Source organism: Hemicordylus capensis, chromosome 11 (assembly GCF_027244095.1).
Source record: "Hemicordylus capensis ecotype Gifberg chromosome 11, rHemCap1.1.pri, whole genome shotgun sequence".
Classification (NCBI taxonomy): domain Eukaryota; kingdom Metazoa; phylum Chordata; class Lepidosauria; order Squamata; family Cordylidae; genus Hemicordylus; species Hemicordylus capensis.
In genome coordinates this window covers 13,172,655-13,199,472 of record NC_069667.1, presented here as the reverse complement: position 1 = coordinate 13,199,472, position 26,818 = coordinate 13,172,655, and the positions used below count along the sequence as shown (strand labels likewise).

Below are 26,818 nucleotides of genomic sequence, written 5' to 3'. Positions count from 1 at the left end.
CAGTATGCCCTGCGCGAGCGCACAGGGCATACTGGGGAGACCCCCGAGCCGGGAGGCTGCTTTTAAGCCTCCTGGCCGGAGGTCTACTCGTGAGTAGCCGCACCACGGAGTTGCGCCGCGGCTACTCACAAGCAGATAGCCCAGGTTTGCAGAGCGCTCGCTCCACAAACCCAGGCTAAGGAGCGGGTTAGCCACTCCAGAACCACCGGGCTCGGCTGCGAGCCCAGTGGTTCTTACGATCACAAAAACCGGGCTAGGATTTTCCTAGCCCGATTTTTGTGATCGTAAGAATAGCCCCAATGAAAAACCTGAATTGTGTGTGGAGTGCTTCCTGATATCTTGGGGTAAATCTGGCCAATATGTGAATGTCCTGTGCCAAACAAGCTGGTGGAGATGAGGACGATTTTGAAACAGGCAGCTGATGACAATGCCTTTTATGGTCAGCTAAAAGAACTCGGAAATTTTGCCATTTCCTACAAATTTCTATGGAATTGTCCTTTTAAAAAATGTTTTCTATAGATTAATGTACTAATGTACTAACCAAAATACTAATACAATAATAAATGTTGCCATGGGAAAACTTCCTTTTTCTGTTTAGCTGTCACTCTGTCACTTCAGATAGAAAATGTTGGATTAGTAAAGTTGTTTGGTCACTGTACGGTCACTGTTGCTTATTATGCATTTTTAAAGCCTTTTTTAAAAAAACACAAGCTGGTTTTTTTGGGAGGTGAAAGCTACCTACTGTCAACGGTCATTATGGCTAATAAGTCTAATAGAGTCACAAGCGAGCAAGAAAGAAAGAAAGAAAGAAAGAAAGAAAGAAAGAAAGAAAGAAAGAAAGAAAGAAAGAAAGAAAGACTCAATTTATTCACTCAAAATGTACCAATCAACCCTTCTGGCCCATAGACTATTAAGGCTCCAAAGATGGACTTTAAAAATATTGTGTAGGGTAATGTCTGATGAAATCATAGACGCCGGAGGAAAAGAGTGGGTGGCCAATGGCATCAAGTGGGATTTTCCAGAGGAAAAAGTAGAGTTCCCGATAAATTAGGAAAATCAACCCAGTGTGCTTTGCTTTGGATTTTTTTCTTTTTCATTTTTTTTCTTTTGTTTTTGGACCCACTGACAGAAAAGCAAGGAAGGGGAAGGCTGATTCCCTGACATTTTTTTAAAGTGCTGCACCTTAAGTTAATGTTTTTGCTCCACACTCGTAGCCACCCTAAACTAGACTCCATCCCAGCTTATCAAAAACTGTTAGGCTCTGCCCCTGACTCCACTCACAAATCAGCTCCATGTTCTACCCTTAGATAGCACATTTATTTCTTAAAATTTCTACAGTTGACAGTGCTAGGACAGTGCTAGGCTTCAGCCCAACATAACTCCCATAAAAGCAGTGCAACATTATGTCATGGCAGAATGCAGGTTGCAGAATGCTGCTCTTCTTGGCACAGAGTGTCTATGTTCCCTTGCTGCAGAATTCATGAACAGCATACCCTGCTCTAATGCCTCAGCTGTTTGGCAGCTTCAGGTCATCTGCTTTTCATAGTCCTCGCTGCCCTCTGAAATGAACACCAGTCGTGAAATGTCTTAAAATAGAGTCCCTTCTCTTCGTCCTCCACTCCTCTTTCTTTTGGCTAACAGGGCGGTTCCCTTCTCAGTTTATTTTCTCAGCTTCAAACTTAGCCTCCCTTTCCTCGTCTTTCTAAAATGAAGATCAGGATAGCTGCCTTTATTGCCGGGATCTTTGGAGTCCTGGGTGTCCTCCTCTTCCTTGTAGCCTTCGGGACAGACTACTGGCTCCTGGCAACAGAGACATGCAGACAACTCGAGAACAGCACTTATCACCATGAGGAGGTAAAAACAAAAACAAAAAAACAACCCACCATAACAAAACCCTGAGAAATAGTTAACAAGGATCTCTCTGTAGCTTTAAAATATGATTATCAGAATAATACTCTTTGAAATGAGCATGTTCAGATGAGAATGTGGAGATTGGGAAGTTTAAACTCAAAGAAGTAATTGTGTATGACAGATTCTGTGATAATTAAGATGCAAGTAATTCTTACAGAACTGGACAGCAGTGCCATTCAGTTCAGACAGACCTTGAGAAATGTTATTTGGATCTAGGAGACAGCACCAAAATTTGGGAGCTGATGGCATGGCAAAAATACCAGAGTTAATGATCGACATTGTGGAGAGGGAGGGTAAATGGGCTTCTCTTTAATTCTGTTAACAACTAACGTTCTGTACTCCAAAAAGAAGCAGGGCTGCCTGGGACAAATCCATTTTCCCTGCCTCTAAAATCTAGGCATCACAGTTGTAAATAGGAACCACAGTTAAATTTCTAGGTGCCATGACTCCCTTGCGACTGGGATTTTTCAAGCCCTAGGTTAAGAATACCTTTCTAAAGGGAAGACCTTTCTAAATGAAGATCAAAAGAGCTGCCATTTACCTCTGGGATTCTTGGTATCCTGGGTGTTCTTTTCTTCCTTGTAGCCTTGTACAAAGACCAACTATTCTGAACTTCAAGTTAGAAAGACACAGAGGCTCTCCCCAGGAGTAGTGTGCAGAGCCGGATGGGGTTTTGCGTGGAGAGCGGGCTTGATCCACTATCCCAGCACATGAGCATTCAGCCCTCCTTGGGTGGTCAGATCAGCCGCCTACACGATTAGTGGCTCCATCATAGAGCTGGTGGGGGCTGTGGGGATTGGGGGCTGCCTGAATACATTCCGGGGAGCCCCCCCATATTGGGAGGCTTGCTGTAGCCTCCCGGTCGGTCTCCTTGTGAGTTGCCGAGCTTCGCCATTGTGACTCACGACCCCCCAAATGGGGTTAGCAGAGCGCTCACTCCACTAACCTCGTTTAACGCGGCATGGGGGGGGGGAATTAGGCGGGCTAGCCTCCAGGAGCCGCTCAGCTCCTAGAGGTTCACATGCACGGGGGAAACCAGGCTGGGCTCCCTTAGCCCTGTTTCCTCCGCATGTGTGAAAAGCCTCACAATCTATTCTCTCCCCTGTTATCAGTGTGACATTTTCCAAGGAAGAGATTTCCTTGGCAAATCAGACCTGGAGATTAGTCAGTCAAGACTTGTATATGCCACTCCCCTCTCCTGAAAGAACTCCACCTTTTTCTAGGCCAATTCAGCAGTTCAGGGAAACAAAATTTAAGTCCCACTGCATACATTGGGCATTACTTCCAAGAAAACAAGCATAGGGCTAAACTGTTAGAGGGACTTTGGCCAGGACTATAACATTTTGAGGCTGTTCTCTCACACAGGCAAAACCGGGCTAATGTAGCCAAGGTCTTGCCTTCACGGGAGAACCACTAGGATTATGCCTGATCCCAGCGGTGCCTTGGTGGCAAACCGGCTTCTAGAGCTACCCTCTAAATTGACCAAGAAGGGTAAGGAGGATGGAAGCAACGGGATGGAGGAGAAGCAGGAGTGCAGACCAGGTGAGGGTGGGGAGATCTCTGAGGTGAGGGGAGCAATCAAGTACTAACGCGCAGATGCTCTAGAGCGTGCAAGAGTTCCAGCATTGAAGTGGAGAGAAATAATGGCTGTGGTCAGGATGCAGAGGTGGAGGGCCAGCAGGCGAAGCCCCTCCGGCTAGAAGAGGTGGGTGGACGGTGGGCGAAGCCCCGCCAGCCAGGAAGAGGAAGTGGTGGCGGGGAGAAATGATGGCGGTGGTGAGGAGGTGGGCAGACGGTGGGCAAAGCCCTACCAGCCGGGAGGAGAAGGTGGAAGGAGAAGGTGGGATGGCCTGGCCCTGACCCACCCAATGGGGAGAGCTGCGGGGGGAGAGCGAGCGAGCTGCGGGGGGAGAGCAAGCGAGCGGCGGGGGAGAGTGAGTGAGAGAGTGAGCGGCGGGGGGAGAGCGAGCTGCGGGGGATGTCACAGGCTCAGTACACAACTGCACAGATGCTCTGTGCGGGATCAGCTAGTAGAAAATAATGAGCTAGATAGACCAGTGATCTAACTCAGTGAGGCTATTCTCATGCGCAGTGGAAACTGGGCTAAGGGAGTCCAGCCCGATTTCCACTGCGCATGAGAGCCACCAGGAGCCGCACACGATGGTGGCATGGTGGCAAACTTTCTTGGGTAGCCCGCTGCTTAACCCGGGTTACTCTTGCTCTCGAAAAGCGGGTTATGTGATCATGTGTTGTCGTGGTATGGCTCCGCCCCACGGAAACTCAGGAGTAGCCCCCAATGGGGAGGCTACAAGAAGCCGCCTGGCATCAGGAGGCTCCCCAGAATGCCCCATGCACTTGTGTGGAGCATTCTGGGACTTCCAGGGGCTCGTCTGGATGGCCGATCCGGCCACCCAGGGAGGGCTCCTTGCAAAACCCCATTAAGCTCTTCACACTGCTTGTGTGGAGAGCCTTAGTCTAAGGCTGCTTCCTGTGTTCCTATGTTCTCTACTAGCCATGAGTGACAATACTGATGGGTTTAAAGAGAAGCGTGTGAAAAAAGTGGAGCCTTTAAGGATCCAAAGAACCAGAACACCATAGGCTTGTGTCCCTCAGACAGATGTCCCCCTCATGCTACATGGCAAGCCCAATTTTGAAGGTTAGGGGGCCTTCAAAAGCAGCTGGTGATAATGTGAGGGGGAGGAAATGCTGTACAAGAAAATGGAGCAAATTCAACTAGGCATTTCCAAGCTCTTGTGTAATTATCAAGGAGTACTTTGGATCCTCACTCATCTTTCTTTGGATAGTGCCCTATGCCAGGAGTTCTCAAACCTGGGTCTCCAAATACTGATGGACTACAACTCCCATCGCAATCAGCCATCGTGGCTTGGGATGATGGGAGCTGTAGACCTATAACATCAGGGGACCCAAGTTTGAGAACTCTGGCTGCGTATCGTTGCAAGGTCACTAATTTACCCCTGCTAATTTATCCCTTTTAAAAGTGGCAATTCCCTTTACTTGGCAGGGGGAGGGCAACTGGTCCTAATCCATTACCAGCACTGCATCTCTCCAGTAGCTCTTTCTGGTGTCTATCTTGTGTTTCTTTTTGGGATAGTAAGCCCTTTATGGGACAGGTAGCCATTTTATTTATTTATTTCTATGTAAACCGCTTTGGGGACTTTTGTTGAAAAGCGGTATATAAATATTCATTATATATATATATAATTTCCAAAATTTCACTTCAAGAAAAAATATCTTGGCTAACTGGTACGCTCTTTGATCTGTTTATACAAGCAGTGCTTTGTATACCAGGGCTGCAATTTCCCATTTAGCATGATGTGCCTACAAATATGTTTTTGTTTTTTGTTTTTTAAATATAGCTTGTGAAATTTAATGATAATGAAACCCAGGGATTTCAACTGAGCACATTTGGATTTTTACTCTCTTATAGGAAGGGAGGGCAAGTGGGAAAGAAGATGGCAAAGAGACTCTCACGTTTCATCATGAAGGTTTCTTCTGGAGGTGCTGGTTTTCTGGTGAAGATTACAAGGAGACCATCTGGAACTTCTGGTTTAGTGAGTGAATGGCCTGTTTGATAGCTTGCATTTCAAATGATGTCCATGAGTAGTCCGGGCAGACAAGATAACTAATGGTCTATCATGGGGTGAAGTCATGCAGGGACCCTAGGATGATGAATATGAACTCTTCTCTGTCCATGTTGTGACATGGACAATACATGAGGATTGCTTGTTTGTGGGTAGCATGGCCCTTGGCTGGAGTTCACTGGACTCTGGTAATGTTTTAGCAGCATGGTTTAAAATTCAAAGGCAGTCTGTGTTTTGACATTTTAAATATAAGCTTGGACACAGCTTCATGAGGCTATGCAAGGGGTGAGGCTGTTAGTGAAGTTTGTATCTTTTAGACTAACAGTCTCAATGTTGAGTAGTATTTATTCCTTATTTATTTTGCCACTTTCAGTGGCAAAGTAAATATCAACTACAATCTCAATTTAGATGGTCTTCCTGCATATCTCAGTGTAGCTAAGACAATCAGGACGTTATGTGGAACATAGGAAGCTGCCATATACCGAGTCAGACCACTGGTCCATCTAGCTCAGTATTGTCTAAACAGATTGGCAGTAGCTTCTCCAAAGCTGCAGCAGAAGAGTCTCAGGAGGGAACTTGGAACCTTAATTATTATTAATAATAATGATAATAAAATAAACAAACAAATGTTATTTGTTAGCTGCAAATTGTTTTCTGAGCAACTCACAATACAGCATTAACCTCAAATAAAAACACATAACGTATTAAATCACAAGAGACCAAAAGGAGAAAAAATAAAAAATACAAAACAATTAAAAAACCTATTAAAAATTCAGTTTTAAAAACCAAATTTAAAAATCAAAGTTTAAAAGGCCTGAGTGAAAAAAAGGTCATTACATGAAGTTTAAAAGAACAATGTGATGAAGCCAGGTGAACCTCACTGGGGAGGCTATTCCGTAAACAGGGTGCCACCACTGAAAAAGTCCTCTCCCTAGTAGCCACCTGCCTCACCTTGTTTGGCAGGGGCACTTGGAGGAGGGCCTCTGAAGAAGATATTGGGGTGATTCTCACGATCAACAAAAATTGGGCTAGCAGAGGTTAGCCCAATTTTTGTTGACCGTAAGAACCACCGGGCTCGCAGCTGAGCCTGGTGGTTCTTGAGCGGGTAACCCGCTCAAGAACCCCTGCTAAACAGCAGGTTTGCTAATTGGCCCCCGCTCCCCCCAGCCCCTGCCGGCTCCATCACGGAGCTGGCAATCGTGTGGGTGGCTGGTCCGGCTGCCCAGGGCTCCCTCTCTGCTTGTGTGCAGGGAGAACGGGCTTAGCCCGCTTTCCCCGCTCACCACCCCAAACTGGGTCTCACTGATCGTGAGACCCGGTCCCTCATCTAGAACAGGCTTAACATCATTCACCGCGGCAGAGGAATCACTGACCAGAAGTATTTCTGTCTTGTCTGGATTGAGTCTCAACTTGTCCATTGCAGTCCATTACTGTATCTAGGCACTGATTCAGGACAATCACCACCTCATTTGCCTCTGATGAAAAAAAGCAATACAACTGAGTGTCATTTGCATACTGATGACACTTCAGACCAAATCTCTGGATGGTATTTCTCAGCGGTTTCAGAGGCCCCATCGCTTGCTACAACAAGACCAGCTCTCTAAGAGCAATATGTGCCCTTCCTGTCATGGAGAATAAGACTATCAATGGCTTCATGAAGAAGAGGTATATCCAGGACTTGAAACCCTAAAGAATGACTGTGGGTGGATTCACATGTCATGTTGGGTGAGCTGCTGAAGCTCCAGGAATGTATGTGCACCCTACTTCTGGGCTTGGGAAGGATATGCCGAGATGGGCTTTATTGTATAATCCCATGAATCTCAATTTATTCTATCCTATTTGTGGTATGAAACCTGATATCTAGCTCTCACTTCAAGAGGCTATTCACACATGTGTGAATAGTAGGAGTGTGAATGAATTGATTTTTTTGTTGTGATTTGTACCCAAATTGAAACACCTCCAATTTGTTTTGGGTCCGAATCTGGCCCCCCTAAATAATCTCAGATTCAATTTGTACCTGAATGTTCTGAATCTGAATTGATTCAGATAAAAAAGGATCCCAGGGCAAAAGAAGGGGGTGGGTGGTAGTGCCCAGTGGGAAAAAAGGGAAATTGGGAAAAGAGGTGATTTTTAAAGAATTTTTGAAGTTGGCACAACTTCTAAGGTTTTTTCCATAGGGAATAATGGGGATTTCAGCAAACTTATAGCTCCACATGGGGGGCACCAGGATGGCCCAGAGTGGGTTGTGGTGGGTGGTAGTGCCCAATGGGTGCAAGGAAGCTACCACTCAGATTTCAAAGAAACTGGGCAAAGGGATGATTTTTAAATTATTTTTGAAGTTGGCATGTCTTTGTGGCAGAAAGGGAGTTTCAGGGGCAGAAGAGTGGGTCAGGTGGTATTGCCCCAATGGCTGCCTGCCACCACCCAGATTTCAAATAAATTGGGGAAAGGGGTGATTTTTAAAGAATTTCTGAAGCTTGCGTGTCTTTAAGCTTTTCACCCATAGGGAATAATGGGGGTTTCAGCAGCCCCATAACTCCACTTGGGGGGCACCGGGGTGACCCAGAGTGGATTGTGATGTAGTGCACATAGGGTGCCAACCACCCCCAAACCCACAAGCCCATGGGGCATTGGGTTTTGATGTTTCTGAGGTGTTCTGAGAGTAGATTCTCTGGTAGCAAATGAGAGTGGAGTCAATGTTTGTCCACGGCAAACTCCGTTCTGCAGCAACACATGAGGAGACCCCTGACGGGAGGCTGAAACAAGCCTCCTGGCACTCGCGCGGGGCTTCCTGGAACTTCCAGGGGCCGTGCTGTCCCCGATCCCTGCAGCCCCTGCTGGCTCTGTGATGGAGCCTACAGTAGTGTGGGCTGCAGTTGTAATCATCTGCAGGGAGAGTGGGCTAAGCCCGCTCTCCCCACAAACCCTTTTAAGGCGTGTCTCACTGATCGTGAGACTTGCCTCAGTTTTTGATTGTGGGAGTGACCTTGCTACCTAAACTGTGATCTCAGCGTGGTGTAGTGGTTAGAGTGCTGGACTAGGACTGGGGAGACCCGAGTTCAAATCCCCATTCAGCCATGAAACTAGCTGGGTCACTCTGGGCCAGTCACTTCTCTCTCTGCCTAACCTACTTCACAGGGTTGTTGTGAAAGAGAAACTCAAGTATGTAGTACACCGCTCTGGGCTCCTTGGAGGAAGAGCGGGATATAAATGTAGTAGTAGTAGTAATAATAATAATAATAATAATTCTCAATCCTAACCATAGTTACTTGGAAGCACATTCAATTTTGTTCAGTAAACTTACTCCCGGTTAACTGTGCATGGAGTTGCAGCCCAAATTTTATAATGGTCTTCCTAATCTTATAGTTCTCTTGTTAATAAAGAATGGATAATTCTAAACTGTGGCATTCATGTAGAATAGGATATTACCTTAAGTCAAATGATCAAATTAAACATCACTTGAAACCCATTCCCATAACACAAGATATACTTGATAACCAGCAGATCTTTTATTACTTTTGGTGTCTGCACTAATGAGACATCACGGCAAATTCATTTTGCTGCTTTTGCGGACACAATAATTAACACAGGAGAAATTTCATTAGTCATTTAGCATGAACTCATTTATTATTAAGTGCCCCCCATTCTGGGGGAAACATTTTTAGGTAAAGTGGATAATCATTAATTAATTTGTTTAACTTTTATCCTATTACCATTCATCATGATAAGCCTCAGTAGCATTAATATTGAGGGGACACCTCTATAGCAATGGCCCTTGCTTAGGAAGTGGTAGCCAGTGCAGGACTCAAAAAGAAGGCAACCAGTTTAGGCAATTATGAGCCAAATCAGGGTGAATTCAGTCCACAAGTGATCAGGTGGGTGGAGTATTATTTAACTGTTTCTGCTGCATTGAGTTTAGAGCGAAAGATTTGCTAGGCACTCTGTACTGAGAAGTCGACACTTTGCATCAGAGTAACCTGAATTCTTAATTTTGCAACCTGTATAAATTGGGCTGGGTGGCTTATCTGGAGCAATGGACTCTCCCAGATGCTTTCCTGTTGCCATATCAGAATGGCTTGTGGTGGAGCCACTTGGAAGCTGCAGCCATTCCACCCCAGTGAAGTGGCCAGTCACTTGAAAACTCGGATGCATCTCACAGGCTGGATCAGTTTGCCACTCTCTCAGAGAAATGCATCTCTCCAAAAAATGAATCCATATGAGCATGGCGGAGAGCCTTACAGGGCTCTGCAGGGAGAGTGGTCTTAGCCCGCTCTCTCTGCAGACGAGCAGTTGCCAGTTGCTGGGTGGCTGGATTGGCTGCCCACATGACACTCAGCTCTGTCATGGAGCCGGTAGGGGCTGCAGAAAGTAGAGGCTGCAGGGATCAGGGCCGACCAGCCCCCGGCAGTCTCAGGATGCCTTGCGTGAGTGGGGAGATCCCCAAGACCAGGATGCTTGTTTCAGCCTCCCGGTGGGGGTCTCCTCACGAGCTGCCATGGTGTGGACCTGCGCCGTGGTGACTCGTAATCAGGAAAATAGGGTTAACGGAGCGCTCGCGCTACTAACCCCATATAAGGGGAGGGCTTCTTTGGTGGGCTAGCAGCCAGAGAACCACTGGGCAATTCCCCTGAGCCCGGTGGTTCACACAATTGGGGAAACTGGGCTGGGCTCCTTGAGCCTGGTTTTGGCCCGATTGGCCCCCGGAAGCTCCAGCATGCCCTGCGTGAGTGCCCAGAGCATGCTGGCAAGACCCCCGGAGCTGGGAGGCGGCTTTTCGTCTCCCCTCTGGGGACCTCCTCGTGAGTAGCTGAGGTATGGAGCCGCGCTGCAGCTACTCACTATAAAAAAACCAGGTTTGCGGAGCGCTCACTCTGCAAACCCGGTTTTAGGGGAGGGGTACTTGAGCGGGTTACCCGCTCTAGAACCCCTGGGCTTGCAGCCAAGCAATATAGTGGAGGCTAGCCTGATTTTCTGCAATCGTGTGAATAACCTCAGTGAAGCTCTTCTCACAATCAGTGAGAAGAGCTTTGGGGCTAACTGCAGGGAGAGCGAGCTTAGCCTGCTCTCCCCACAGACGAGCAGCTGCTCGTAGTTGGTTGGCCAGATTGGCCGCCCACACAACTGCTGGCTCCATCCCAGACCCGGCAGGGGCAGTGGGGATCGGGGGCCGCGCAGCCCCTGGAAGTTCCTGGATGCCGTGCACAAGTGCACGGGGCATCCTGGAGAGACCCCGGTCGAGGGTCTACTCATGTGTTGCCATGTGCCACGGCAGCACATGAGCAAAAAGATGTGGTTAATGGAGTGCTCGCTCCATTAGTTATGCAGGTTAGCTGCCTTGGGAGCATTGGACTCACCTGCTACACCAATGGTTCCCACAATCCCTGGAAAGCTGGCGATGGGAATTCAGCCCACTTTCCAGTGATCGTGAGAATAGCTTCAATGAGGCTATTCCCACTATCCCTGGAAAGCGGGCTAAGGGAACTTAGCCCGCTTTCCAGGGATTGTGGGAACCATCAGGCTCGCAGGATAGCTTGGTGCTCCCAGGGCGGCCAGCCCACCTAATTTCCCCTCCCCTTAAATGAGGTTTAACCATTAACCTCCATTAATGCTCTGTTAACTTCATTTTTTTGCTCGTGTGTCACTACGGCACATGGCGACACATGAGTAGACCCCCAGCCGGGAGGCTGCAAGCTCGAGGGTCCCTCCAGGGGGTCTCTCGAGGATGAAGAGCTCGGAGGGTCTCTCCAGGATGCCCCGTGTACTCACACGGGGCATCCTGGAACTTCCGGGAGCCACATGGCCCCCGATCCCTGCAGCCCCCGATCCCTGCAGCCCCCGCCGACTGAGTCGGCAGCCATGTGTGTGTGCTGAGCCAGCAGCCGGCTGCGGGGAGAGCGAGCTAAGCCTGCGCTCCCCGCAATCACCAATCACGAGAAGAGCTTCAATCACTTCTACCAAGGTATTCCTCCTACCTTGCTTCCACACGACTCATAACTGTGAGCACACTCAGCTCCCAAACCCAGGTAGAACACAGTTTTTGATTGTGTGAATGACCTCTTTTAATGTTTTACATTTTTAAATTGCTGGTTTTAACAGTTTGTTTTATTTTGGTTTTCTTGTGTTTTTGTTTTTGTGAACCACCTAGAGCCTTTGGAGTCAGGTGGTATATAAATTAGATAGATAGATAGATAGATAGATAGATAGATAGATAGATGCATGCAGTGGACAGATGCAGAAAACGACCTAGCAGCATCTTTTAACTGAGTTTGCTATTGGAAGGTATTGCAGGACTTTTGCACCTGATTATTAGAATTGTCATTTGCAGAGACAGACAGCAGATTAAACTCATTTCCCATTTCTTTCCCCCCAGCTAGCCAAGCACATCCAAAATACTGCATACATGGTTACCTCTTTCCTATGCCCATTGCACTCGGACCTCACCCACATCCCTCCTACGATGCAACTGCAGGTATGTTAATAGGCTAACAAGTTAACTGGCTAACAGGGAGCCTTTGCTTAGAGCAGGGGCATCCTAAATGCAGTGGACGTACAGCAGACTTTAGAATAGATATCCATCCATTTATCTACTACTGGGTAACATTTTACTCCTACTTTGTGCCTAGGACTTTTGTACTTTAATGACACATAATTATTACTTTACTTACTAATCCAAGATTATCCGTTGCATGAAGAGCATTGATCTGGCCAGAAACATTTGAGTGTGGACAAGGATAGGGCTGAGCTGCAGAGTATACAGTACTCCTACACACACATATTGAGGAGGAAAAAGTCTTATTGAATTCAGCTGGATTTCCTTCTAAGTAAACATGCTTTGGATCTTGCTGCAATTGTTCTCTATGCAATTTTTGTCCTCGCTATGGCTGGACAGAAGCAGAGTTATAGCACTGCTTACTGATGGGACTTCTACTTGCCACTGAATGAGGTCATTAACACAATCAAAAACTGTGTTCTATCCAGGTTTGGGAGCAAGGTAGGAGGAAAACCTGGGTAGAACTGATTGTGTGGAAGCATTAGGTAGGAGGTAATTTTACTCCTACATTGCTTTGACACAGCCAAAAACTGGGAGAACACAGAGCTTCCAAACCCGGGTAGAACACAGATTTGATTGTGTGAATGACCTCAATGAGGCTCTTCTCATGATCCATGAGAAGAGCCTCTAGTGGGTTAGTGGGGAGAGCGGGCTTAGACTGCTCTCCCCACAGATGAGCAGGGCAGGAACCCATGGGCGGCCGGATAGGCCGCCCACACGACTGCCAGCGACATTATGGGGTCAGCGGGGGCTGGGAGTATTGGGGGCCATGTGGCCCCCGGAAGCTCCAGCATGCCCTGCGTGAGTGCGCAGGGTATGCTGGAAAGACCCCCGAGTCAGGAGGCTGCTTTTCAGCCACCCAGTCGGGGGTCTCCTCATGAGTACTACTCATGATTAAAAAAACTGGGTTTGTGGAGTGCTTGCTCCACAAATCCGGTTTAAAGGGAGGGGTAGTTTGGCGGGTTAACTGCCTGGAGGCCACCAGGCTTGCCTCCCCTATCCCAATTTCGCCTGATTGTGGGAATATCCTCTATGAGCCTGGTCTCATGATCAGTGAGTCCCGGTTTGGGGCGCTGAGTGGGGAGAGTGGGCTAAGCCCGCTCTCACCGCACACGAGCATGGCTGGAGCCCTAGGCAGCCGGATTGGACGCCCAAACGATTGCCAGCTCCGTGACGGAGCCGGCAGGGGCTGGGGGGAGCTCCGCATGCCCTGCGCGAGTGCACACGGCATGCTGGCGAGACCCCCGGAGCCAGGAGGTGGCTTTTTGCCTTCCCTCTGGGGGTCTCCTCGTGAGTAGGCGCGATGCGAAGCCGCACTGCGGCTATTCACAGTCTTCAAAAGCTGGTTTTAGGGCAAGGGTTCTTGAGTGGGTTACCCGCTCTAGAACCACCGGGCTCGCAGCCGAGCCTGGTGGTTCTCATGATCGCAGAAAAATTGGGCTAGCGGAGGCCTGATTCGTGAGAATAGCCCCAATATTCTTTATGTGAGGGACTGAGACTCTCTGCATGAGCAGTGTGGAGAGCTGGATGGGGTTTGGTGGGCACACACAAGCATTCCATCCTCCTTGGGCAGCCACATTGGCCGCCCACATGATAACTGGCTCCGTCACGGAGCCAGTTGGGGTGGTGGGGATTGGGGGCTGCCCGGCCCCCATTAGTCTCAGGATGCCCCACACGAGTACACAGGGCTTTCTGGGCAGACCCCCCCCATGCTGGGAGGCTTGTTGGAGCCTCCTGGTCAGGGGTCTCCTCGTGAATTCCCGCAGTGCGGAGCTGCACCATGGCTGTTCATGATCAGGGAAATGGGGTTAGTGGAGCGCTCGCTCTGCTAACCTTGTTTAACTGGGGGCGGAGGGGGGTATTTAGTGAGTTTTGCTGCTGGGAGCCGTGTGGCTCCCGTTGCAGCACACAACCTCTGGAAAATGGGCTGGGCTCCCTTCGTCTTCTTTCCAGCGGTCATGAGAATAGCCTCACTGTCACTACTCGAAAGTAAGCAAACAAGTCTTGCATTGGTGGTCAACTGCATGGCCTTCTTTGCAGCATGGCGATGTCTTAAGTCAGGTAGCATACGCTTCAGCCCTCCAGTTGTTATTGGATGAACCCCCCCCATCATCCCCAGGCATAATGACCAGGAGCCAGGCATGATGGGAGCTGTAGGCCACAATCTGCAGGAGGACTGTAGTTTGAGCTGCCTGTCTCACATGACTAGTTTCGTTTCATAACTGTGGGCATTGATTGGTGCAGGCAAATGCCACTCCATTGCACCAGCTCCAAATATCTGATAAAACCAATCCTGGGTTGTTAATAATCCTGGGATTTGTTTTCCCGCCCTCCCCGCCCCCTTTTCAAATTGTTGTCAGTCAAACCTGGAGCAGCACAGCTCACTTTCTCATGATCTCCTAAAAGCAGATCCGATTACGTGGGTTTACTCAGCCTCCCCCCCTCCCTTCTTCTCTCCCGATTGTGCAGTGTACAGGGGCTTCTGGACGGCATTCATTGTGCTGGCTGTCACCGCCAGTCTCGCTGGAGGATTTCTATTGGTGTGTGGCGTGCCCTTTGTCAACGCACGGTTCTATAAAGTGGGAGGCGGATTCCTCATCGTGGCTGGTAAGCTGCCAATTCAGGATAATTGGATCTCTGGGTGCCTGAAATGTGGAGGCTAAGTCCCTCTTTGTGTTTTGAGTGTGTGTGTGGTGTGTAAAAAAGAGAGAGAGAGGGAAAGAGAATGAATGAATATGTGCAAAGAGAGGGAAGGCACTCCTCATAACGAATTACACAGGATTTCCTCAAAAGACAGACATGTTTTGAGAAAGGGCAAGCTTCTTTTTATGTCTTTCTGGCCTAACAGAGAAAGTGTTGGATTTGGAATTTGTTTGGTTCAAATTCCAGCTCAGCAGTGAAGCTCACTAAGAAGTAACTCAGACATTCAGACACAATCAACTTTAGGGTAGGAGAGGACTCAGATTGCAATGGCAGGTTCCACCTCTGACCTATGCATACCATTTTAGCCTACTTTCCAGTAGGCTTATGAGATCACTCAGCATTCTGTCTGTGTGTGTCCCCACATTAACTTTGCAATGCCTGGACCAAAATGAACCAAATCGGGTACAGTTGTAGGGACACATAAGGACACCTCAACAGCATAGTTTGTGATGATGATCTTCCACCCTGATTCAAGATGGCGGACATGTAAACACCTTAGGCACGAATGGGCTAACTTGAGAACTGTCTACGCAATTTGAAGGAAATTTGGTACAGTTGTAATAAGTGACAACTTAATCACCTCAGTGGTGGAGTTTGTAAAGGTGTCATCCACTGCGCTCCAAGATGGATCTTGTTGGAGCTAGGATCCTAGTAGCATCAGCTCTCAGCTGTAATGTCTCATAGTGACCACTGGGGTGGTGGTGTTTAGGGTCTTGAATAAAGGTGCTGAACTCCTCCCCTTCTTTCAGTGTTAGTCTCTATTTTGTCTCTCCAGAGATGGCTGTTTGTTTTGGTCTCTCTCTTCAGCCATGAGCTACAGCTGAAATTAAGCTGCAGGCTTTTTCACATTTGTTTGTAACCTTTTCTTTAAATAAATCCTTGTAGTTCTTCAATACTAAAGAACTCTCAAGAACTCTTGCTTTGCTGCTTTCTCACCAAACTGGTTTTGCTTTGCTGCTTGGGGACTGAATTGCCATTCTTCCCCTACAGAACTTACCAGAACAACTTGTTGAATGTGTAGAGAGTTCCTATGCCTTACATTACATATGCACATACTGTATATCCTTCTTCCCCCTACTTTTAACCCTACATATAATGTAGGCCTGAGTGGCAGTGATATCAGAAGGTTGATGATAGGTCGCTCCTGCTGTTTCTCTTTCTAGGTGTTTTAATTATGTAATGCTTTTGTATAGCAAGCTCAACTCGCAGGACCATCCTGCTGAATTTCAGTGGTAGAACGGCATTATGTCTCTTCAGACCATTCTCTGTAGGAAACTGCTCTCCTGATTAACTAATAATAATAATAATAATTGTATACCACCCACAACGCAAGTCTCTGGGCAGTTTACAACAAAACAATAAAAACAAGTAAAAAGGTTAAAACATCACAACAGTTTAAAATTTAAAACTTGGGGGCAAAAGAATGGATTAGCAAGTAATTCATACTCTGTAAAAACCTGAGCAGCTACAGAAGTTCTAAATAGGTGTGAAGCTGATGAGAGGTTAGATCTGAACTAGAGCCCTTTCTCAGGAGCAGTAAGAAAGGGCAAGTGGTGGTGAAATTTGAGGCACAGCAACTTGCCACTGCTCACATTTTGCCCTGCCTCTCTCTGGGGGTGGTGGTAGCTGCAGGGTGGGGGGTGCAAAGGGAAATCTCCCCCTTTTCACTCATAAAAACATCACCGCTGCCATGGCTGACTGGCTGCATGGGGGGGGGGGGCGAGGAGGGAAGAATCCCTTTTTAAAATGTGCCAGGAGTGGTGGTGGCCTGACTCCGGCACTGCCGCCCTCCAGGAATTGTAGCCAGGGGCATAACGAGGCTGGAGTGGGCCCAGAGACAAAATTTTAAAATTGGCCCCTCGCTGATACACACACACTCACTTCACATGTGACTTGCCTCTGGGGGGCCCCTCAAGGCGTGGGGGCCCCCAGGCAGCCGCCTTCCCTTGCCTAATAGTAGTTACGCCCCTGATTGTAGCATACCTTGGATTGGGCTGGCGAAGCCCAGCAAGCTCCTCTCCCCTGTCTTTTCAGGCAGCTGTAGCTGCCTGAATGGCCTTTATTTTTCTCGCTTTAGCAAGGGAGAGAAGGGAAGTAAACTCTGTTCAGGCAGCCTCAGCTGCCTGAAATGTGAGCGGGAGAGGAGCTTAGCTGGGCTCCGGAGCCCTGGCCACGCCCCCTAGCTCCTCTCCCCCTCGCGGCAGTGGTGAGGTTTTATAGAGTGAAAAGGGGGAGTTTTCCCCTCACGCCCCTCCCCACAAGCAGCACAATCATCTTTGCCTATGGGCAGCAAAGAGGTTAATCTGCCACTGTGGGTTAGAGTGGAGAAAACCTTAAAAAGCTCACCTCCCTGTAGACGACTGAGGGCTCCCTCTTTGGTGGGCAGAGTGCCCTAGATGATTACTGGTAGCTCAGGGGGTCGAGGTGCCGCGACGTGTTGCCCCACCCCCTGGAGCTCCCATAATGTGCACAAGTGCGCAGTGCAGTATGGGTATCCCCACCACCACCCCGCTCCTTGAAGCTGGCCAGGATCCCCACAGATAACCACAGAAATGGGATTAGGAGAGTGCTTGCTCTCCTAACCTCATTTGATAGGGTGGCTGTGGAGGCAGGTTTGCTGCTGAGGTGTCGCTGGAATTGGGCCTGCTCTTGGTGGTACACATGTGCAGCAAAACTGGGGTGGGCTTCCTTAGCCCGGTTTTGCCTGCCCGTATGAATAGCTTCATATAGCAGCCCATGTGACATTGACTGATCATCATGAAGTTTCAAATCAGGTGCAGAATCTGCCAGGGAAGTGAGCAGCGTTTCAAAGTTTTTGATCTAGCAAGCTCAGCTTACAGCAATGTAACTTGCAGGGCAGAGGGGAAAGAGCCCCTGGTATGGGTTAAACTGACCAGAAGATGGGCAAAATGAGAGAAGAGATTTCAAAGTGAGAGCAAGGTAAAGGAGCCTTAAAGCCTGGCAGGATACCCTGTTCAAAGAGGTAAGAGTTGGCAGGTCTGCATACGGCTTTCCTCAGTGCCAGCAGAGTGCTTCCTTTTCAATTACAGCCCTGCTTTCAGTGGGGGAAGATTTTATCATCTCATTAGGCCTTTCTTTCCAAGCTGCTGGCAATTATTTACTGTCTTCTTGGAGCACGAGCCTGGTTGGCTGCCAGTTACCTTTACAAATCGTGCTGGGTGGTATTCCGGTGTGTTCTTTCAGAAGAACCAGCTCATCTCGCTTGATTCAGTTGGAGAAGTTATTCAGCAGACAGACCGGGAAGCTGCTTGATATTCATTGCTAGACACATTTAAAGACTCTGCTCATCACCAAGAAGCCAGCTGTGCTTGCCAACCTGCCTTCCCAGTGAACGAAACAGAAGAGCAGAGCTAAGATCGGCATTGCTATCAGGTGTTTTTAACCATGTTTGACATATCTTTGCTGGAGAACCCTTTTTGGTCCAGGAAGAAACACTCTCATAACAGGCTAATTTCCATGTTCCAAGGGAGTATCTAGGCTCTAGGACCCTTTCCTTATTTCTTTTTATTTGTCAGTCATTGTTTGGCATTATCTCTCCCCCTACCGGATTTCTTTGCACACTTGAATATATATATATTTGCAAAAACCAGCAAACTAGCGACAACAAATCAGTAAGACACAAGGAGGTGTGCCGATTCATGGTGTGCCAATTCATGCTGCAATTCATTGACAGGTGTGCCAATTCATGCAGCAAGATATAAAATAAAGTAAGGTTGTGCCTTCAAGTTTGTGTCGACCCCTGGCGACCACAGAGCTATGTGGTTGACTCTGGTAGAATACAGGAGGGGTCTACCATTGCCATCTCATCAGTCTGAGATGATGCCTTTCAGCATCTTCCTATATCGCTGCTTCCCGATATAGGTGTTTCTGGGAAACGTACCAGTGGGGATTTGAACCAGCAACCTCTTGCTCGCTAGGCAAGTCATATCCCCCCTGCATCATTAGGTGGGATGTGTACAGTTGTTTTGGGCATTTTATTTTGTTTGCCATTTGTCCTGAGCTGAGTGCAGTAGCCACAATGAAGTCCCAAGGGAATAGGGGTATGCACAAAACCGGACCTATCTACCTTTGGAGGTGCCTCCCCGCCTGGTTGCAAATTAAGCATCATTTTTTAACACGTAGGTTTTTGAGGGCCAGAACCTATTGGCCAGAACCTTCATAATTAGCGAAGTCTAGAACCTCCACACCACCCAGGACAGACTACAGACAATTAGGGGGCCCCCGGGGTGTGTGGAGGCCCTGGACTTCGGCTCTGAAGTCCAGGGGTAAGAGCGCCTCTGAGTGTGATTATGACTTGTGCCGGGTGCTTTAGAGACAGAGAGGGGAGTGGGGACACATGCATGTGTCATGGTGTATGTGTGTGTAGAGGAATGATGCTTAACTTGCAGTGATGGGGGGGGGCTCCTGCAGGCCAGCGTGTGGGTGGGTGGGGCTCCAAAGGCCTTTAGGTCTAGGCTCCAAAATTACCTAGCTGCACCTCTGGAGGCATGGAATTGGAAATGGGTAGGAATGTTCTCTGAAGATTACTCCATGGGGAGAGTAGAACCATTGGTTCATTGTTACTCTAATCTTTACCCTAACTCTTTGCTCTGGGAAAAAGTGATGCTATTTTACCCTAATAATTGGTGGGTAGAGATAAAGAAGGGGTGATAACACAGAGAAAGCTGTCACTGCAACATTTCCATCTCTGGGGTGGGGGGAGATGTTGCCTAAAATCAGCACGAGCATTTGTCCCCTGAGATGGTACTGATGGCCCAAATGGGCTATTACTAGTCCTTGAAGGAAGTGGTACACTTTTATTTTACTTTAACAAAAAACCCAAGAGTTAACGTGTGCTTTATATTCAAAGTTGCTCTCCAAAAATCATAAGCAGTTATAAACCATTTATGATATATATTTGCACGTAAGAAATGCCAAGAAAGATCTCAACATCTCACTATTTTGTATAGCATCTTAAAGTTTCTGCCAGGCAACAAAGGTGAGAACAAAGAAGACCGGGAGTTCACTTTCCCCATAATTAGCAAATTATAGACAAGCTCTGTAACGTTGAAAGAGAGTCTGGAGTTCACCCACTTGTCTCTACAATTCGCCAATGAAGTTTCATGAGGTTATGAAGCGAGAAAGGAAGGAACAATGTTTAGTGATCAATTTACACACAAAATTAAGTTCCCACCTTCGAGTGAAGATGAAGTCAGAAAGCCCAGCAGTTTAGCCTGCAGACAATTGTCGTGAAAATCAGAAAGAAAAAAAGTTTCATTTCATATCACAGTTCAATTTGCTGGCAATTAGCTCCCGCCCCTACAGAATATACCATTGACCTAAATCAACAATGAGTTTGAGGCTCACTGTTAATCTCAGCCCTTAATGAATGGAGGAAAATGATATTTTTTAAAAGATAGAGAAAGAAATGGATCACTTTTTCCAATTTATGCAGTCAGATGACACCACAGAGCAAAGCCAAGGTAATGCTAAGTGGTTGCCCAAATGAAACAGCATTATGAGAAGCATGTACATACATATTATAGTCTGTATCTACCTTCTAAAAATGAAACCTACATCTATATGTGTATTAAGGTTATTTTAGTCAACAAGAATGTTGACGTTCAGTAATGGAGCCCCTGGGTGACCTTGGGCCACACACTCTCTTTCAGCCTTGTCTACCTCATAGAAATAAAATGGGGTTGAGTAGGAAAGGGTACCATATGCACTACTTACAGCTCTTTGGCTCAAGGGTGGAAGACTACATGTGAGCACTGTAAGATCATCCCCTTAGGGGATGGGGCTGCTCTGGGAAGAGCATCTGTATGCTTGCATGCAGAAGGTTCCAAGTTCCCTCCTTGACATTGCCAAGATAGGGCTGAGAGAAACTCCTGCCTGAAACCTTGGAGAAGTCGCTGCCAGTCTGTGTAAGCTGGCTAGATGGACCAGTGGTCTGACTCAGTGAGGCTATTCTCACAATGGGGGGAAACCGAGAGGCCAGCCTGGTTTTCTCCCATTGTGAGAACTACCGGTCTTGTGGGCAAGCCCAGTGGTTCTCTGGTGGCTACTCTGCCAAAGAAGCCCTCCCCTTAAATGGGGTTAGCAGAGCGAGCGTTCTGTTAACCCCATTTTCCCCGATTGTGAGTTGCTATGGTGCAGCTCTGCTAAAACGAGCCTCCCAGTATTGGGGGGTGTTCCCGGAATGCCCTGCACACTCACGTGGGACATCCTGGGACTTCCAGGGGCCAGGCACCCCCAATCCCTGCAGCCCCTACTGTCTCCATTATGGAGCTGGTAGTTGTGTGGGTGGCTGCTCGTCTGCGGGGAGAGCGGGCTAAGCCTGCTCTCCCCGCAGAACCCTCCCAGGCTCTACACACAGATCGTGTGTAGAGCCTCAGTATACGACAGCTTCCTATGTTCCCAATTCTCAATTTTTAAAATTTAGTATTGGGAGTGTTCTAAGTTCTTCATATATGTTTAATCTCCAATCCTTCAAGCAGGGGTTCTCAAACTTGGGTCTGCAGATGTTGTTGGGCTACACAGGGACAGCCCCAGGTATGGCGGGGCCTCCGGCAAGGCACAAAACATGACCCTGATGGGGGCCGAGCAGCAGTCTTTCACCTGGCCGATATGTGAACACACTCCCTCCATTCCAGAGGAGAACAGAGCTAAAAGCCCCACCTGCGAATCCTCCAGGTATGGCTGGAAGAGGCTCCTGCCTGAAACCTTGGAGAGCTGCTTCCAACCCGCGTAGGCAATGTTGAGCCGAATGGACCAAGGCTCTCAGGCAGCCTCCTGTGTTCCTGTGCCCTGCATCAAATGCCAGACTTATTTTAAAGGCAACCAGAATTTTAGAACACCTTGATGAATATTATGAAAGGCTCAACAGCCACCTTGGCATTGTTATCAGGCAGCTTCTTTAAAAAGGAGGGAGTGTTTGGACGAAACAATAACAGCAAACAAAAATGCAATTACAAGCAATGTTGCATGTCAGTTTCATTTGAGAGTTGAACTTCTGTTGCAGGGATGCTTATGCTGGCAGCATAACATACTCTCTCTCTCTCTCTCTCTCTCTCTCTCTCTCTCTCTCTCTCTCTCTCTCTCACAGGAGTTTTATTTGCCCTGCTCATATTTCTATTTGTGATGTGGAAGGAATTTGCTGCTGATCTCCCCAAATACATACTTCTCGAAAGAAGTGAAATATGCCCCGAAGACATTCCTGTAAATGTCTATTATGGCTGGTCATTTATGTTTGCTGCAGCTGGTTTCCCTTTAGTCTTCCTTTCTGGACTTCTCTTCTACCTTGTTGGTTCTAGCCTTCTGAAGGAACTGGAGTGAACTCTGAAATGCTTAGGAAGAGACACGGAGCCACCAGGAAACGAGGACAAAAATCTCGACACATTATTTGTAGAAACATTGGTACAATTAAGTGCTTGATAAAATACTATAAGATAATGATGGAGAATAACCATAGTGGGAAATATGATACCATCAGACCAGTTTCATTACTTTCCCCCAAACTCTCATGGTTCCCAGACAAGGAACACTGGGAACTGTAGTTTGTGAATGAGTTGAGAGCAGTGCGCCTTGTAACAGGGAATCCCCGATGATGTTAACTACAACTCCCAGCATCCCCAGCTCCAGTGGCCTTTGGCTGGGGATTATGGGAGTTGTAGTCAAATGCACAGGGACACTGGCTGGGAGTTTTTATTAACAGGGAATTCTCAGCACTCCTGTAAAACTCTAGTTCTCAGGAGCCTTTTAAGAATGGCTGAGGGGTTTAAACAGGATTGAAATGTAACATTGCCAAACCCCCACAAAAACACCTAGAATCTGAAACTTTGAGCTGATGTTCAGAATTGTGTTTAGAGCTTCTGAGTTCTTTCATATAATAAGACAATTGGTTGGGAGGCATGAAGTTTATATAGGCTGAAAGCAATATAAATTTGTAGCACAGAAATACTGCAGAAGACATTCTGTGTGACCACTGAAGATCCTGTTCAGCTGCTGAAATTCCAAAGCTATGCCAGAGATTCTGGCAGATTTCCCCATCTACTGCTCTAGATATTTTACCAGGCCCTGTCCAGATCAACCCTCTTGTCCAGAGGTGCTAGAAACTTGCTTTTAAACAAATAAATGTAGAATTTGAGGAGATTTATCAGTCTGCATCACCTATGAGATTCTGTACTTGCTCAACAAAACCTCGAACACACAGAGCTCAATCAACTGAAAACCCAGACCCCGCCCTAGAGCAACATCTTCACTCACCTCAGCAGAGACAGTCAGTTCATTTATGTTTTCCTCTGTGTATGTTTCCTTTCCCTGCTAATTAATAGGGAATCTCACAAGCACAAGATCTGTATATGAGCAGCAGAAGACATATTGAACTCTTGATTGGAGAGAAGGGACATGTGAGCTGGATGGTCCTTGCACAAAGATTCAAACTGCAGAATTATAGAAATTATTATTATTATTATTATTATTATTATTACTACTACTAGTGTTTTTAAGCCCGTTATAATAACGGGCTCTAGTGGGGGGTGTGCTAGTTTGCTCCTCCTCCCTTCTCCTCCCAGTTGCTACTTCCTTCCTCCCATTTGCTAGGACGGAATCCCGTCGCCTGAGACCCTCAACAGCAGCCGCAGGAGCAGCAGCCAGATAGGCGGCTGCAAGTTGGTTTTGGGCTGGAGGGGCTTCTCTTCGGCCAGGCCGTGTGCCCAGCAGCAGCCACTTCTCCTCGGCCGTCCCGCCCGCCTGGCGGCGGGGCTTCTCCTCGGCCGGCTGGCCCGCCCGGCGGCGGCTGCTTCTCCTCGGCCTTGCCAACATGGCCGCCCGTGTCTGGGCGGCCGTATCTTTTTTGGCCGATCTGGGCATGCGCTCTGCACATGCCCAGAACGGCCCAAAAAGACACGGGCAGCACGGCCACACACCGAAGGCTTTTATGGTATAGGATTATTATTAATTACTACTACTACTACATTTATATCCCTCTCTTCCTCCAAGCAGCCCAGAGTGCTGTACTACATACTTGAGTTTCTCTTTCACAACAACCCTGTGAAGTAGGTTAGGCTGAGAGAGAAGTGACTGGCCCAGAGTGACCCAGCTAGTTTCATGGCTGAATGGGGATTTGAACTTGGGTCTCCCCGGTCCTAGTCCAGCACTCTAACCACTACACCATGCTAGTTCAGGCTCCTGTTCAGTGAAGGAAGATGCTACAACAGCATCCCTGCCAGCAGATGGCCTTCTAGCCTCTCCTTGAAAACCTCCGGGAACAGGGCAGTGGTGGCTAGTGATCTCTGGAAGGGGGTGGGGGCGGGTATTGGTCCATGAAAAGTCACATCATTCTTTATGTTTTCATTTATATCTTGCTCTTCCTCCAAGGAGCCCAGAGCAGTGTATAGACGTATGTTTCTCCCCAAACAACCCCGTGAGGTAGGTTAGGCTTATAAAGAAATGACTGGCCCAGAGTCACCCAGCTAGTTTCATGGCTGAATGGGGATTGGAACTCAGGTCTCCAGTCCTAGTCCAGCACTCTAACCACTACACCATGCTGACTCTTCCATTAGAATGTCAGAAGAGGAACAGGTCATGAATGAAACAGGAACAATTACAGAAGCCTTTAGAACTACAGGGCTTCAGGCCAAGCCAAGCAACATTTCATTAACAAAATATAGGGCTCACTGGCTCTTAGTCACACTTCTCCCCTCTAGGTGTCTGTCTTATACGCCATGACTGGGTGCAGGATATCACACACCACAATGCGTGCAAAACCAGAACACATACACAATCCTGCCATCTGGAGAAGCCAGATGAAAGGGTTGTGGTATGCAAGGACATGCGAAATCAGAAATATGAATGGTTAGGGGGGGGATGAACCCTCTCTCCTAGCTACACCCTCTCCCCTAGTTACGCCCCTGCCACCCTGCTCTAATGGACTGGGCTTCCTTGCAACAGAGAGCCGAACATTGCATGAGGCAGGCTGTTCCACTGTCAAGCAGCTCTTACAGTCCAGAAATGTCTGAATCTACTTCCTTGTAATTTAAACCAAATGGATTAATTTTGCCCTCAGAAGCAACAGAGAACAAGTCAGCTCCCATTCTATGTCTCAACCCTTCAGTTATTTTAAGAAAGTTATCATATCTCCCTTAGATAATGTCATCTGGCTCTCTATACAGGTTCCTGGGGAAAGAAGCCACATCACAAGTTACGTTATGAGCAAAATGGAAAGTGGTGGGTGCAGCTTCCCTTTCCTCTGCTATGGAAACAGGATCTTTGGGGAAAGTAGGCTTCTGAACAGGGTCTCAGTCATACGATAAAACAACAGAAGGAGAAGTTACAATATTATACTGCAAGATTTATGATCTTTAGCTCTAAATTTCAATTGAGCTAGGGCAGAAGGTTGCCAGCTACAGATTGCATCTAAAGGCAGAACTGTGTGAAAACCTGTTTATGTCTTCATAATATTTATATTAAACATAGAAATAAATTTTCAGCATTAAATCCCAATTGACCGTGTTTCTCATTAAATACAATGAAATCTGGCTGGTATGATGTATTCCACTAGTTGAATTTGTAAATGTTAATTAAAGATCATTAAAACAACAACAATAACAACAACCTCTTGCTGGCCGCATTCGCACCTTACGTGAAACTGCAGTTAAATGGGGCAAGGATAGGAATCTGTATATGTCTGAAAGCGTGAAACATGGGGGCATGCCCTCTTCCCACTCTGTCGGTTGTCCCCCCCCTCCTGGCAATCAGGAGAGAAAGGAGATGGGCACTATGGGCACTATGGGCAAGATGGGCACTATGGCTTTGCTCTCCAAAAATGAAGCGATAAATATGTATGTTCACAAAGCACATCCGGTCATGGAGGCAACACAAACAGGGCAACCTCATTAGATCACTGGGACAGTAACAATGATATTGGAGGGTGGGGGCAGGGGGGGGAAGGCTGCACCTTCCCTTTGAGTTAACTCATGTGGTCTCTAGGCTAACTCATGAGAAGAGCTGTACAGCAGGAGCAGTATTGCCTGCAGTGAAAGGAATGCTTCTACATGTGTGATGATGACAGATGCTGAATGGACCACCCAGCGACAGAGGCTGAGTGATCCTGAGTGAACCTTTCTCTCACAAGAGTGGAAGGTCATTGGGATACCCTTTCACAACTCATGGGAAGAACCATCCAGGGGCACAAGGGGAATCCTATGGAATCATTAATAATGTGTGATGAAAGCCCTTCTCACAGGGACTGCTCTCTCACAAGAGTGTGAGGCCATGGAGACACACATGGTGGGACACATGGGTGGGACAGCAGATGCCATCCAGCAAGCTGTGGGGACAGGTACCCTGGCAACACCTCTCCCTGTCTTGGTGTCTGCTGTGAAGAAGCCGTCAAAGCAGGCTCATCCATCCATTTGAACATATTCATCTTTATTTTTGCCTGGAACAGTGACCCTGCTCTCCTGGAGTCGCAGATAACCGGGGCTCCCCTCTCCCAAGATTCCCCACAGTAACAGATCTGCATATGCCGCAATGCTGATCGGAACCAGGGAAACTTGAATGAGAGTTAAGGGCCCCCATTCTGGCCCATTTACCTTTATTGATACACATGGCCATACTCCCAATAACTGGGGGGACAGCAATTATTGTAATTTCCGTTTAGCATATCAGAATCACTCTAGGTCTTATAATGTGGCTAAGTTTTGCCTCATAGCTAGCAAAATTCGATCAGAGTTTATTAAGAACTAATATTCTATGAGATTTAACACCGCTCTGTAGTAATCATATAATTTTGCTGTCTCGCCACCTTTATAATCAGTGCCACTCTGTCATTAGTTTTGACTAACCTTTATACATAGTTTTATCTCCATAGGTTTAACTTTTAGTGTCTTCCATTTTTTATTCTAAGTAACTTTACAGAGATTTTATTTTGTAAATGTAGACTGAACCGTTTTTGTATGTTTCGCTGTTGTGCTGGTCAAAGACCAAAATAAAGACTATGCTATGCAAACGTTTTCAAAAAGGGAAAGTTCCCCTAAACTTGCAGGAA

At 47.4% G+C, this 26,818-nt stretch overlaps 1 protein-coding gene across 1 annotated transcript; it reads left to right on the top strand.

The window, feature by feature from the left end:
- The first annotated feature begins 1,593 nt into the window (after nucleotides 1-1,593).
- Nucleotides 1,594-25,272, top strand: LOC128335281 (transmembrane protein 182-like). The gene is made up of 5 exons (XM_053273285.1): nucleotides 1,594-1,854; nucleotides 5,360-5,483; nucleotides 11,884-11,982; nucleotides 14,533-14,670; nucleotides 21,875-25,272. Exons 1-5 carry the CDS (start codon nucleotides 1,708-1,710, stop codon nucleotides 22,102-22,104), a joined length of 738 nt encoding a protein of 245 aa, XP_053129260.1. The 5' UTR covers nucleotides 1,594-1,707; the 3' UTR covers nucleotides 22,105-25,272.
- The last annotated feature ends 1,546 nt before the right edge of the window (nucleotides 25,273-26,818 follow it).